The following is a 15,760-nucleotide window of genomic DNA, read 5'->3' on the forward strand; positions in this document are numbered from 1 at the left end:
CAACCACTGACACTGACCACTGTTCTACCAAGATTATCTAACAAAAGAAGACTATTAACACTTCCAGTGAGTCTGTAGCTATATTATCATCAACACCAGTACAGGTTCTGTGTGGGTGTAGGAGTGAAGGCAGGTCTACAGTGACTTGGCTACAATCCCATACAACCAACCTCCATGGGGCAGACTTTAACTTTCCATCCACGCTCTTCTGCCTCCATGGCTAACTCTGTGTATTTCAGTTTCTTTTCTTTACAAGCTGTAGACACTGCCTGAGACCATGTAAGGTGTGAATGTAATGAAGAAGTTTGATGAATAAATACATTGCAGGAAGAGTTCATGCACATGGATTGAATAAAAGACCTTAATGTGGTTGTGGCATTTGTTTGTCATGTTTTAATAATTTCAGCCTATAAAACATGACAAACAAATGCCCAAGGGCCACTTGCACATTAACAAGATAATCTAACAATTAATAAATGGTGCATTTGATCAACTGTATTTTAAAACTTTATGGTTAATAATATAAAGATGACCAATTATTTTACATGATCATTGCCATATTATGATCATGATCATATTTTTTTAGAGGGAGATTTCATAAAAAAAAAAAAAAACACATCACAGCCTCATAATGTTTAGCTCTTTCCCACATGGACAGTTAAACATGAATACAATTATTACAGTAAGAATTAAGCATCACCTCTGGACATCACACACTGCTGTTAGTGCTTGTGACCTGAGGCTGTTTGCAAGGCACTTCTGCATGCTCCGCAGAAAGTGTCATTTTCCTTTTGCTGCCTGCTGATGTTGTTTGTGTGTTTGACTGCATGCCTGTCAGCATCCAGGGATGAACCAGTTGTTCCTTTACCAGACCTCCAAGTCTGGTGTTTCTTGGGATTTCACGCCTCTGGATGACTGATTCAATGGCCTTGTCGCTTGTAACCACATAAACACGTTTCTGCCCCCGGGTTACAGCAGTATAGATGTGCTTCCATGTCTGGGGCCAAGTATTATTTCCTACCACATAGACAATGGTCTCATTCTCTGAACCCTGAAAGATTAAAGACAAAAATTATTACAATTCAAGTTACATAAATAAAGTCACTGGAATCCTGGCCTATTTGAAAATGACCGTAATCAATGAAACCACAATTTGACCAAAACCCTGTTTCCACCAAAGGAAATTGCATAGGGGACAGGAACTTTTATTGGAACATAGTTCCTCTACTTGCTTTCCACCAGAGAAACCAGGGTCTAAATTTAGTTTTGGAGCACAGTTCTACCCCTCCAAATAAGTACATAGTCAAGGAAAGGTACTTTCTGAAGGTCCAGGAACTATCGGGGGCAAGACCTGCAATACTGAATGTTTCTGACTAGTAAAACACCATGCAGCATGTTAAACACAGAGTTTTAAACCCGCCACTGAACATGGAGGGCTGTTATGTTTTGCTTGTTTGGAAAATCAGCATGGAGCAGCCCAACATGAAATTTCAGGCTCAATGGATAGACAATCAAGGTTTTGTTGTCCAAATCTGCAATGGACGACATTGAAAGGGAATTTCAGACAGCGACTAGAAATGACAAAGAACTGTACCTTTGAAACAGTTCTTGGATTTTAGTTCCTAAGCATGAAATGTACCAGGAGTGTTCTGGTGAAGAAGAACCTCAAGGGGTCTATTTTTGTTTAGAGCACGGCACAAATGCAGCATTGCGCTGGGTCCTCAGATGTGTGGACTTGATGTCTTATTGACCCGTTGTACACAACAGTGGGAGGCGAGGAGTGGCAGAAGTTGTGGTGATACCAATCTTACACCATGCTACAATTCGGGTGCAAAATAAGTGGTTCTGTCTTCTACTGCGCACCTTTCTCAGAGCACATCAGCAGCTGAGCTGTTCCATAATATTCTGGTCACCTTATTTGGTGAAGGCAAACCCATACAAGTAGTAATATTTTTGCTGCTTTTCCCTGAAAACTGACAAATGCATCAAACACTGTTATTTGACAAGCTGAAATATTTGTCCTTTGTGCTTCATAACTGAAACTATGTAGTGACTCTGCAGGTCACCGTCTGTGCATCACCTTCTAGTGTTTGGTTTTACTCATGTGAGCAACACTAACAAAAATAAAGATAAACCAAATGAAACAGCCTATTGATAGTAGAATAATGACTTAAGAATCATGGAGGACTTAGTAAATCAATCTCTTTAGGCAGTAGTAGCATGGATGCTATTCACTCAGTCAAAACTAAACCAAAGCTGTTCATACCTGGAAGGTGTGGATGGTCCTGGCCCAGGCATGCTGCATCTTGCACTCCCGCTGCAGTTGTCTGTAGTCCACAGTGAACTCACGTCCGTCCCTATCATCTAGAGTCACATAACGCCTGCTGCGTCCTCTTTCTTCCACTTTTTTGTCCTGCCAGAGGTTTATATTCACAAATGAATTTTTATCCAGCCATTATGGAAACTGACAAAAACAGGAGCATAGCTGAGACTAGTTTTATATTAATGTGGCAGTTAATTCATTTTTTGTTTTTTTTTTTACTTTCCAAACTAAAATAACAAGTCTTTCCACCTTTCATTTGGTTTCCCTTTAAGAACGATTGACACATCTAGATTGTTGCTAACCAAGCGATACAGCCCCCCCCCCACACACTTACTTTTAAATAACAAATGTTCAAACACATAAAACAACAAGGTAAAACAAAAGGTGTGCTGACAGTATGCCCCCCGCCTTCGCCCGCTTGCCGTCCAGGATTGGCTCCGGCCCCCCCTGCGCACCCGTTCAGGGACTAAGCGGTAGAAACTGAATGAATGAATGAATGAATGAATGTTTTACTATCCATTTTGTGTAAATGTCAGCGGACAGACCACACTGGCACCCCTTGAAACACCCAGTCTACTATTACACTACTGTTGTAGGCTCATGTTATCTTCAGCTGGAATTTAGAATGCTTTTTTTTTTTTTTAGTTTGACTTGAAAAATGTGAACCTGCCCTTTAAGTAAAGCCACACCTCTGTGTTTACTTGTATATTTTCAAACCGAGATCAAAATTGAGATGAGGGGAAACAGCTGCCGTCCATCATACTGACCTCTGTGATGAAGAAAATCTCTCCGTTACAGAGACGCAGATCATTTTTCTTCACCTTTTTCCCACTCTGTGCATCATTTGCCATGTCTACTGGAATCAAATCATTCCTGTTGTTTGTATCGTCAATGTTCATAAGGTAACCATTCTTGGTGCAACAGACTTTGTCGCCAGGCTGAAAGGCAAGCTTGTTTTTGTGGTTTCTGTCAGCAAGGAGAAAATATATCCAATCAGTGTAATGCATGCACCAATGCATCTGACTAATGGAAAACACTTCTAGTGCTATAAAATGTTTGGCAAGTTTTTTGACAGGCATTTATTCAGTGTTAGACACTTACCTGGTTGTGTGCTTGTTGTAATGCTTACAGCAAAGTTCATTGATCAATTTGACATCATTCCTATAAAAGAATACAATTTTAAGAGAAGTAGAAAATCTGCCAACTTCCATGTTTCCTAAAAACTCCTTGAATAACCGTCTTTCTGTAGTTACACTTTTTGAGAGTAGTCAGAAGGCATTTGCTGCAAGCCTCGACTTCCTACTGCCTCATGTGTTATATTCCATTATGATACTGTCTGTAATATGCTTATTAGCAAACAAATGTCACTTACAATGCCATCAGGACAGCTCAAACATTTAATTAAAATGTCTTGAATATTAAATAAAAGCTCACATGTAAAGTCATGATAAACTGTGACAATGGAAGAAAATAAAGGGGCTAAATGAGTAGCTGCAAAAGCGAAGAAGCTACTGGTATATCTGCAGCCACAGGAGGGCAGAGTTCCCTCTCAGGTACTAAGCTGACTTTTTGTAAACAGCAGGGGAAACTCATTCTGTGGTACAGATGAAGTCATGTATAACACATTCATGCTGCTAGTGTGGTTTCCCACTGAAAAGGATGAAGAGAAGTGCTTAGCTAGCTCATACTTAAATGGTGCAGTAAAACTTTACACATTGTCTGATAAATCCAGTTAAAATTGGACAGGAAATGATGTCTCTCTGCTATCCTACACTTCCCATGACATTCTGCTGCATACAACCCGTATGCTGTTATTCCAGCCTCTCTGCCCTGTGCCTAGCCAAGGTTATGAGAAGTGTTTTTTGAACTGCAAGTAGTCATTTCAAACACCCAGCCATGGAGGAAATCTTGGCAGCTAAAGGTCTGAAACAGTGGCTACCAGACCAGAGAGGTTGCGTGCTTTTGCACAAAGTGAGACAAAGAAAGAGCAAAAAGGACGCGCAGGATGCTTTAAAAAAAAAAATCTGAGGGACCACTTTTAATTTAACCAACAATGACAGCTGGTTAGCTCTCCATTCAGCTCTCTTAACATTTTGCCTTCACCTCACCTGTTTTTAAAACATAAGACAATAACAGTTATAATTTTACTTCTACCTAAATTAAATTTCCTTTAATTGGACTTTCATTAGTGCTCTGATAATCCCATATGTGTCCATGTCAATATTGTAGTTGTTTTTTGTGTGAATAGTTAGGTCTCAGGGTAAGAAAATAAAACCCAATTAAGAATTTACTATTCTGAGTCTCTAACCTATACTTGGGCAAAATAATCTTCACCTAGTGTTTACTAGGGCTGCCCCATGAAAGTCAACTAGTTGAACCATTAGATGAGAGAGCTGTCAGTCAACTCAAGACTCTTCTAGCTGAATCTTTGTTTGTTTTATTATAAACTGCTCAAACAAATTAGGGGAACACTTGCTCACTATATAACACCAAGTCAGTTAAACTTCAGGGATAATGGAGAGGCAAAAGCAAGACGACTGCTAAAAAGACAATCGACGGACAAAATTCCTAGTCAGATACAACCCTTGCATTTACTTACCAGCATGACAACTGTGATTGCATCTTGTACTTATTTCTGCTAACAGACACCTCCTATCCATTATGGCTTAGTAAATTGTGTTAAAAAAAAAAAACACAAACAGAAAACTACTAAAATGTTTTCAATACTAATCACAGTAAAAACAAATGGCTAATTGTGAAATGCAAATTTCAGCTTTCTCTGATCATAATATTCTAAAAGAAGTAGCCTGAGATCATAACACAGTGCTGTTTCACTTGTCCTCTCATTTATGCACTGCCTATAAACTCTTACCTTCTGAAAGTAATGAACTGTGAAGTTGCATCGTCATCCAGCCCAGGTGCAGTTTCGATCAGGAACTTGACAGCCCTCTGTAATTCTGAAATTCAACATGCATGTACATTAAGATCCATATTACACTTGTTGGTGCCATCTGTCTTAAAGATGGACTTACACTTACTGCCTACACACACAGCTCTGACAGCTAATGCACACCATAGCTGGTGCACTTCTACTCAGAAAAGTAACTACAGTTGGGACTTGACAGCTGCTGAGCCATACTGTGAAGACTGCAAGGATTGTGACTGGTCAGCTGGAGTTCTCTCTGACATGTTGCTGATGCTGGTTAAGGCAGTAGATAATGAAGACAACTTTGAGTTGAAAGACTTAGTAATTTCCTTTTCAGAAATACAACAAACATTTAGTAATTTATTCAGACTGTCTCTATGTGATAGTTATTGAAAGAAAGTAAATATGATTAATACTGGGTAGAAAGCAAACACAAACTGATACTGTAAAAGATTTCTAATTGGTGTGGTCCATCATAAGATTAATTATAAATCAGTTTTAAGGCATCTTAGTGGGATCACAGTTTAGCCTGAGACACAGGCATACCTCCAGCTATACAAGAACAAATGTGAGGAAATTCACCACAATTGTCGTTGAGACGGACGAGGATGAACTTCTTGTCGGCAGACAGTGTGTTACCAGACTCCTCTATATCCACTTTGGCATCAAACTCCAGATGACCAAACTGACGCCTCTCCCCCATTTCTGCGATGCTGCGACACATCAGCAACATTACTGCATGTGGTATTATCTAGACTACACACATAGTGTATGTGGGTCTGCGAACATTTTCTGTTACTGAAGTTAAACAAAAATACTTACAGTCCAGCATTTTTAACAATGAGATGGGACTCTGCACGGTGGTTGGTCATCATCTCAACAGTCCACCCAATAGGTCTCAGACTGTCAAACAGGTTTTGTAGGACATTTCCAGGCTGGATACTTGGAAGCTGCCTGACATCCCCTACACAGCAACACACAGACAACAGATGATGGTTAGTTTTAATTCAGCTAAACTGTCAGGTAAGTGCTTCTAGTGTTTAGCTGGTACAGTATCATACTAAAATCGTAGGAACTATGATTGATTCTATCAATGTTATCAGATCCCACACATGCCTCTAGACCATTAATGGCCCTTGTGGGGCTCCAGCCCTGAGGGGATTGCACTCTCCACTTTTCTAGTTTCAGCAGCTTTTATTAGCCTGAGTACAAACATATTTTCACTAAAAGTCAAAAACAGTCAAGCCCTGTTTTAATCTGACTGCAAACACAGTAAAATGCCATTGCTCACCAAGTATAACAAACTTCCGTAGCTGAGCGCGTTCAGTGAGCAATCTGAGGACAGAATGGAGGAGCTGGACACAGACCATGCTGCCCTCATCAACTATCAAGATACGAACATCCTTGAACTTCCACTCTTTAAAACGTTCCTCTTCATCTTTCTGTCTCATCATGAAACTAAACAGCACCTAGGAGAAAGGACAACACAGGAAACACTGAGTTGGATCTAATTCACAATATCTATAACATTACCATGCCGCATGCAAACACCTGATTATATGCAGGGTTGTCTCTACTATAGAGCATCTAATCCAAATGGACATAAAAAGGCAATATATCAGAAGGAATGCTTTTACCCCAATAGCAATAGCTCTTGGAGAGCAGAGCCTATAGAAAATAGAATGATGGTTACATACAGTAACCCAAGCTTCTAGGATATAGGCGTAGCACTCTAAGCTTGCAGCCCCGCTGACTCTACCTCTGCCAGGTGAAGAAAAAGCACTGGCAAAGGGAGCAGAGCTCAGGTCAGGCAGGAATTTATACAGCCACAGCAGACCTGAGTAGGGTCAGCCCAGTGCAGGGCACAGGGTGCAAAAGAAATCTCTTCAGCATTGCACATGTGCGAGGGACAACTGCGCATAACCATCAATATTTGCGTTAACGAGGGACTGAACAGGTGTACCTAATAAAGAGGTGACTTGATCTCAAATGTAACATAAGCTGGCAACAGGAATGACCTGTCTAGCAACAATCAGTGTTTGGACGAACGTTTGTGTGATTGGCAGAATCACCGAGCTAATCAAACAGCTAACTGGATAATACTCTGTACCAGCAAGTCAGGACAGTAGTTACAGCCATCAACAACCTTAGCCTCTCCAAAAAAATACATGAAGTAGGGATGAATTTGTTGGAGAGCTGTTCTTATAAGTAGTAACAATAGAGATAGCAGGATGTAGCCTATTTTACAAGTAAAGAAACTGCTACCAATGGATGCTGGGGCACAATGTAGGGCCCAGAAAGTTGGGTCTCCATCAGAGGTTATGAGTCTTACAGCAGGACAATGAGCCAAAGCAGACTTCATAAAGCATCCAGAAACAGTTTCAGACAATAAGCTGGAGAGTTCTGAAGTGGCCAGCAATGAGTCCAGATCTAAATCCCATAGAGCTGTGGAGAGATCTCAGAACAGCAGCTGGTAGAAGGAACCCTTCAAATCTGAGAGACCTGGAGCAGTTGGCAAAAGAAGAGTGGTCCAAAATTCCAGCAAAGAGGTGTAAGAAACTCACTGATGGTTAAAGGAAGAAATAAATATGAGAATAACAAAGAATTTGTGATTGCAAGAATTTTCTGGTGCGTTATCTGACAGAAATGTTGGGGTGTCAATATTTTTGGTAATAACTAAGTTAGAATTTCCTTTGAATTTTAACCCCTGCTCCAAAAAAAAAACCCTAAGCCATCTGAAAAACTGTGTAAATCCCTAAAAACAAATCTAAATGATAATTTTCCTCTATCTTCTAAATACTGTATGTTTCTGAGTTTGCAGTTTCTGTGACCAAAAAAATAAATAAATGTATGTTTTTCTGATTACAGGCTTGTACCTGATGCAGAGTGTATGCATGGAACTTGGTCTTCTTGGACAGCAGAGAGGCAGCTCTCCCTGTAGGAGCAGTCAAAAGGATCTCTTTCTCACTCAATATGGCTGGTTGCTCCTTGTCTGGCTGTGGTGGACTAGGTGAGGCTGTTGGGTCGTCCCACTCAAGGGATCCTCCAGTATCATTTTCAAAGTCTGCACAGGCCTTCTCTATGTCCTCCTGTTCACATAGCACAGCAGCTTTGAACAACTCACTGATCACTGTGGTTTTCCCGCAGCCAGCCTTTCCACTGATGATTGTGACTGGGTTGGCACAGATCATCTTTGCAGCTTGAACATGGTCTTGGTCCAGTTTAATAGGGGAAAGGCCTGAATCCGTTCCAGCCTGTTGATCTGAAGATGCAGATGATGGTCTTTGGGTTGTGTTAGTATCTGACTGAACTGAAGGGCTTGCATTTCCATTTTGCTTTTTCTCCTGTTGCCTCTTCACTGCAGCTGCATACAGTACCTCTGTAGCATTTACAGGGATGTTCCATTGTCCACGGTCCACCAGGGTGTGCAGGCAGTCAGCAATGCCCGTCTCATACAAATAAAAGTTGTGCAATACCACCTTTGTCTTTTCAGGTACATCTACTACACGCTCATCACTGAGGAAACTAATGGCTTCTGAAACCTGATCACTGGACAATTTTTCAGGAAACCTTTTTTTAGAAAGCTCTGTCAGATCCACGTAGGTGCTGCCTGTAGAATAACAGTGTTTTTTTATCTTGTCGTATACCAACAGGGCGTGACGCTGCAGTGGTGGGATTTTCTGAAGTATGTCACATTCTTCAAACGCCTTGAGTGGAGCTTCACAGCGTACAAGTCCCAGCTCCCTGAACACAAGCTGGTGATAAAAGAAAGCAACATTTATCATTAAGCTTCAAATGATGACACAAACTTGTTCACCAAATCTTAACATGGAGTGTTTTTGAATTTTTGAAACTCTGTTCAGCAAGAACACAAAGATACCATCTTATTCATTCTCCAGGAAATTATTTATAATCACTAGGAGACACCTAATCAGAAGTCCTCCCAAAAACAAGAATATATAACATCAGCAGATAGTCAGTTGCTCTTACAGTGCGAAATCCGAGTATCCACACATCATTTTTAATGATGTGTTCCAGTTTGTTCAGCAAGCTGACGTCAACCTCTCCTTCTTGGTTGTCATCATTTTGCTGTGTAGTTAGTCCAGCCTGTAGGGTCTGAGTGTCTGGCAGAGTTGGCCTTTGCTTTCTGATTCCCAGCAGGTCAATGAATTGGCCAGGCAGTAGGGTTGGCAGGTATTTCATCACATGTGGATGCAGAAGGGATGTCTGGACTTGCATCCAATCAACTGAAACATAACAGACAAATACTAAAGAAAGCCACAACTGAGGCATGTGTGAAAAAGGTTGTAACAAACTTTTTAAAAACATTTTCTTTAGTGTATAACATAATGATACTTAGTTTTTTTCCACGACTGTGAACACCAGAAACTACTTAATTTGCTGTACTGCAGTAGAAACCTCGACAAATAAAATTAATATTAAGTGGAAATGAAAAAGTTTTCCTCTTTGTAAACCAAACTTTAAACAGACTCAGTTCTTACATAGACAAATAAATTAGTATTAACAAACCTGAACGTGAGACTCTAGTTGTAATCATGCTTGCTGTATCTTCATTCCCTGCTTTGGAAAATTCATCAATGACCTCCATCAGGTTGTGAAGAGAGATTTCTATGTTTGGTGGCAACGAGTGGAAAAACGAGTGGGAAATGACCTCCGGTTCTACGCCACAGGCTCTTAGAAACAGGGACACAATAGAAATCCAGCCTTCTCTGTCCAGGTCAGAGCGTAGCTTGTAGGAAGGAAACCCCTTCATTACCAGCCTGTTCCCACGGTTTTGTACAGAACACTTCACCTGCCACCACGGACTCCTGAGCGCGAAGTGTCCCTGCACTTGGTAGACTTTTTCAGAGAAATCCTTGAAGTCAACTGTTTGAGAAACACTGGGTTAAAACAGCTTTTCCAGGCATTATAGTGCTATGTTGAACCTGTCAGATACTGATATTTTCTACATACTGTAGTTCTACACATTGCATGTCTCATGGCGTTTCCCTTCATGCTGTTCATTACTTGCCTGCCTGCAAGTCTGGTCTTCAACACTTGTTCTTGTAAAGTTACTTCAGAATTAGAAACAGCTTTAATGGCCACATATGTTTAAACTTAGGAAGGTGACTCTGGTACAGAGGCTTAGTCTGTTTCTGAGGCAAGAGGAAGTAGAAAATAGTAATGAAAATAAAAAGTAAAAAGATAATAGCAGTGGGTGTGCCTTTAAATAGGAAATATGTATAATCAAAAAAAGGAAATGAGAGAAAAAGAGGCAGCATTTATGATACATTGTATACAATGTTTATATTTACAATTTATTGCACTGGGGTGATTGCTGTGTCCTGTCATACAGTCATGGATTAACTATTTATCAGAGCGATGGCTAGTGTTGACAAAATTGGCCAAAAATGACATTTGATTATTTGTCCTAAAATAAAAACGTAGAATATTCAAACCATCTGAACATCTATTTTTGTGCATTATGTCTATAAGAGGACAAACTATCACACTGAGAGACATTACTACTTTCATCCATCCATCAATTTTCTAAACTGCTAAGTCCCAAACGGGGTCACGGGGGGCTGGAGCCAATCCCAGCCAGCTGCAGGCGAGAGGCACATTACTACCGTATTTTCTGCACCATAAGGCGCACCGGATTATAAGGCGCAGTCTCAATTACGGGGTCTATTTCTGTACTTAACCCATACATAAGGCGCACCGTATTATAAGGCGCATGCTAAAACGTAACGGAAGCAAAACTGTGAGTTTAGTTGAACTTTATTCTACTATTTAACAATACACTCACATTATTTTTTAATCAATCTTCTCCCACAAATCCACTTCCGAACCATAGATTTATTGAATTTGAATTATTTCGCAGCTGCTCTATTCCCATTTACAACCGCGTAACTGATAGCCTGTAGTTTGAATTGTGCCTCGTAAGCATGTCTCTTCACTGGTGCCATTTTCGGGGGTCCTTAGACCAGTTTAGACTGGTTTATCGCTGCCAGCGTACGTAGTGTACGTATTACGTCCCTGTGTCAGCGGGAAATGGTCCGACATTCAATCAAGCGGAGCGCTTACCAAAGTCGCACAACAACATTTTTACAGATTTTGGAACTCAGTGCACACATAAAGTGCACCGGATTATCAGGCGCACGGCCGATTTTTGAGAAAATTTAAGGCTCTTAGGTGCGCCTTATAGTGCGGAAAATACGGGTACTTGTAAATGTATATTTATTTTAACACATGATACATACTGGTACGACTATGGTACCATGGTTCCAATTCCTGTAAGAAGCCTGTCCCATCAACCATACTGATCGGCCTCATGTCCTTGACATTGCAAGTTTCCTAACTTCATTCATTCCCAGTATTTCTTATAATTGTCTAGGAAATTAGTTTGTTTCCAGTGTTCAATTATGTTTTTCAACTGCAGCTCAAAATACCTCATTATTTAATAAAGACACATTTAATTTCCAGTATTTATTTCTGACAAATGATCCCTGTAAATGAACATTAATTGTAACAGCTTTATGATGTGTTAATAATTGAGGGTTCAATCAGGACTGATTCCACATCAATTCCAATATCCTGTGAAATCAACCAAAAATCAATCTTAGATTGTTTAGATTTATCAGCCTTGCCCCAAGTATAATCTAATTTGTGTGGATGTCTGTGTCTCCAGATGTCAATCAATCCAAGCCTTCCACACGCCTTGTGTAACATACACTACATGTTAGTGTACTTCTAGGAGGCCGTGTATCTAGGTAACTATCCATCACCGTATTAAAGTCGCCTCCCCAAATAATTTTGGCAGAAGGAAGTGTTAACAAGTTGTTATATTTTGCTTTCATTTGTTAAGAATGTCATTTTTTTTTGCTTATTATTGGAAGCATAAACATTAGTAATAATACATTTAAAGTGCTCAATGTCTACTACCCATCTTCCATCTATATCCTTCATAGATCTTATGTCTCCTAAACGTCCCTTCCCTGCTGATCTATTACCGCCACATAAAAACCACACATCCTTCCCCCACTGAATCCTCCAGAATGATAAAGCAGAGTTTCCTGAATAAAATAAAAGTCAGCACATTTGTTTTGACTGTACAGAAATAAACACTTCCGTTTTAACTGGTTTCTAACCAGTAACCTGTAGATATACCTTTGTATATACTGCATCTTAAACTCCATCTAAACTGTGTATATGTACATATATTTTAAAAGCACCTTATTTTTTTGTTTCATTCCTTTTTCTTGTTTGGGCAATCTTTTTCTTTTCTTGCTCTCTGTCTTATTGTCAGGTCCACTCGGTGTGACCTGCCTCTCTTCTGCCTTTCTCTCTCCTGCTCGCTCTTCTTGCAGGATCAGCGCCTCAGCTGTGTCGCATTTTCTAATTAGTGACTTGTGGGTTGTCGCGCACAGCTGGGGCGCATCACTGTAATCACCCTCCTACCTTATTTATACCGCTAATCCTCCTGTCCGTCCTCATCCTCACTCTCCTGTTGTTGTTGTTGTTTTTTTGTTTTTTGCCGTTAGCCTGTCTTCTCCCCTGGTCGTCCTGTTCTCCCTAGCCGTATTTGCTCAGCCCTGGTTGTATGCGTTCCTTTTCTCGTGTTCCCCACCATTAAAACCACCTTTTTTTTAACTAGCACCTGGGTCAGCAATCTTGAGTCCTGCCTCAGTTCTCCCTCACCCTCCTGGTGAGGGGGACTAAATCATAACACTTGTTTACTGGTTGCCTTACACATTGAGAGCCACTGCACCAGGAGTCAAATTTCTGGCCAATAAAGCTGATTCTAAGTTGGCATTGTAGTTGTACAGATGTGCGCGAACAGAGAAAACTGTGACTGTTCTGTTTAAACCATGCTGCAGCTGAATACTGCTGGGACTTGACCGGACATGTCTAACAGAAAATGAGAAGCACTGCTCTGTAGCAGCACTATTAACATTACAACTTTTCAGCGTGAGAACAACAAACAATACTGACCTTCTTGCAGACGCAATGACGAACGCAATAAGCGGCGTCCTCCAGAAGCAACATTGTCTATTTCCTCCATATCGAGAAATTCTGGCTGTTGTTCCTCTTCCTCGTCTTCATCTTCCACTCTGGATTCTTTCTCCTCAGGTAAAATGTATCCCTTAAGTTCCATTGGATTACCTGACATTTTATACTTGGGAAGAGAGTTCAGAAACAATGGAAATGTGTAGCTGTGCCCGAACACTCGCTGTTTGGTCGAAGTGTGAACGTCGCAGATGAAGTGTGACCAATGGACGTAAAGCGCGGTCACTTCTTCGCGCTTAACGGCGGTTGACGAGCGCGGTCACCCCCCGCCGGATGTGGTGGTTTTTAAAACCTTATTTCACAAAATACATATACAATACAAGGAAAACACAACAGAACAGTGCCAGGGGTAAAATAAATGAAAAAAACTGCTCCATGGTTTCGGTTTCTGTGCTTTGCGAGTAATTACGTGATCCATGCCAATGTCAGAGTCACTGTAAAGTCATGTGACTACCTCCCGGCTGCTCCTCTGGCTTCTGATCTAACGGAGACATGTTTTAGTTTATGCTGTGGTTGTTTGTTGTAAAGTTGTTTTATCAAATTGTTCCTGTTTTTTTTTTGTGTGTTTCTAGTAATTTACACACAAAGCCACCGATAAGATAACTATATCCCTTGGAACAATGCAGCGCAATAAAAAAACTAAAAACAAACAAACAAAGCAAGCCCACTTGTCAATTGTACCACTTTGGTGATATGCCATGAAGTGGAGGACTAAGAATCTGCACAGACAAATAGCAGCTAAACCTTTGAGTCTCCATCCTGTCGCTTCACACCTCCTTTTCACACCTTTTTTTCTCACTGTCAAGATGACTCATTACACATCATTTTGACACATCTCGATCATATCAAAGCTAATAACCGCCCGCACAGAGGAAGCAATCAGGCTTTTGATACACAAACAGTACTACTTGGTTTGGCTCTGTCTGTTTTGACAAGAAAAAAAATCCCCAGTGCTGTCTTTTACAAGACTGTGGAGCTAGAACACAACCTTTTGTTTCATTGAAGGTACACAGTCTTTTCAGGTGAAAGTAGATAGTGAAAGCTAATAGCACAAGCACAAACTGAGAGTGAAAATATTTACTGTGACTGTTGCAATGTGCTGCTCTTTTTATTTACACTAACAAAGTCATCAATGTAGAAAAAAGTCAAACAACAGATACTAGATCTCTCATCTCCTACAGCCATTGATGCCATTTTGTAAGAGCCTCACAACTGTGGAACACTGTAAGAAGTACTAATACTCACTCACTCACCTTTGCATGTACATGTACACATGCATATGTAAGATTTGAGTCTTGTAGACTCTAGTTACTATATAAGCTTTTACTCAGGTAGATATTGATTAGATACTTGTTGTATAGGAATGTTTAGTGTAGCCAGGATGTCTAGCTCAGGCTGTTAAATGCTCAGTTCATTGTCAGGAGTTCTGCAGGCTGCATCTAGGCCAAGGTCAACTAGATTGAAGAGTCTGCAGGCAGGATGAATATTGCTAGTAGCATGATATGTTCAGCCGTAATCTTAATCATAATATCTTCCGAGGCTTAATGTCCGGACATGTCCCTGAACGTCCAGTATGTTTTTAGATACACACCACATGATCAACACTCACACACACATTGATTCTCTCCATGTTTTGACTACTGCTACGGCCAGCTGTGAAGCTGGTATATCAGGTGACGTCACGGTTAGACGTTCCTGTGTAGCATGGGCTAGCCCAACCAAGGGATAAAATTGTATAGGCATGAGGGTTCAGGGTCTTTTATCCTCCATGCTGCCTGCGAGCAGGTTTGGGGGTGGAAGATGCCTGGACGTGTAATGTTAATTTTACCTGTGATCCTTTGAATAAACCAGCACGGTTATTTTTTATATATCCAAGTGGTGAGTTCCTGGTTAGAAGAACTGGGTAATATCTTACAGCTGTAAGACTTGCTTGTAATCAGACTTTCAGTAAACTTTCTGTTGATTTTAAACAGTCCTCTCCTGTCTTCACTTCTCGTGCTTCCAACAAAAGAATTGGGTTAATTTCTAACAAGAAGGTGAATTTCTAACACATATATGTGACAGCCACACATCATATGCACTCAGCATAAAGGATGCTATGTATGTAAAATGTGATATATTGTATATATGAGCATACATCAAATGGATGATGTGCATGATGAGGTGGAAGAGTGGGAGTGTGGCAAAAGGGGTTTTTTTATTATAGGAACGTACAGAAATGTGTCACACTGATCACAAGTTGTGTGTTTGTTTCCACTACACTTGCCCTGCTTTGGAGGTGCATTCTGGGAGCTAAATCTCAGCACCCCTCAGGGGGTAGTACCCATAGTTCTATGAAATAATAAACCATACATTATTAAGAATAAACATGTTTATTTTGTATAATAATGAAATGCACATAGTGATTCCTTCAGCTAGGTTTGCCTGTGCTCCTTACTAAC

At 40.5% G+C, this 15,760-nt stretch overlaps 1 protein-coding gene across 1 annotated transcript; it reads right to left on the reverse strand.

The window, feature by feature from the left end:
* Positions 1–12: 12 nt before the first annotated feature.
* helb (helicase (DNA) B) lies at positions 13–13,701 on the reverse strand. The gene is made up of 12 exons (XM_020601502.1): positions 13,245–13,701; positions 9,780–10,136; positions 9,240–9,496; positions 8,126–9,004; positions 6,541–6,718; positions 6,072–6,213; positions 5,832–5,962; positions 5,196–5,280; positions 3,425–3,484; positions 3,091–3,289; positions 2,267–2,413; positions 13–1,051 (listed from the first exon to the last, which is right to left on the reverse strand). Exons 1-12 carry the CDS (start codon positions 13,420–13,422, stop codon positions 710–712), a joined length of 2,955 nt encoding a protein of 984 aa, XP_020457158.1. The 5' UTR covers positions 13,423–13,701; the 3' UTR covers positions 13–709.
* Positions 13,702–15,760: the final 2,059 nt, after the last annotated feature.

This window comes from Monopterus albus, unplaced genomic scaffold (assembly GCF_001952655.1).
Source record: "Monopterus albus unplaced genomic scaffold, M_albus_1.0 scaffold51.1, whole genome shotgun sequence".
Taxonomy (NCBI): Eukaryota; Metazoa; Chordata; class Actinopteri; order Synbranchiformes; family Synbranchidae; genus Monopterus; species Monopterus albus.

What these genes read in the sequence shown, in the direction of transcription:
- helb (XM_020601502.1), bottom strand. Translation starts at nt 13,422, where the DNA reads ATGTCAGGTAATCCAATGGAACTTAAGGGATACATTTTACCTGAGGAG. An exon ending in CAGTTCATTACTTTCAGAAG is followed by an intron (nt 3,485 to 5,195) that starts GTAAGAGTTTAT and finishes ATTCTTTTATAG; the next exon opens with GAATGATGTCAAATTGATCA. An exon ending in AGATTTTCTTCATCACAGAG is followed by an intron (nt 2,414 to 3,090) that starts GTCAGTATGATG and finishes AACCTCTGGCAG; the next exon opens with GACAAAAAAGTGGAAGAAAG.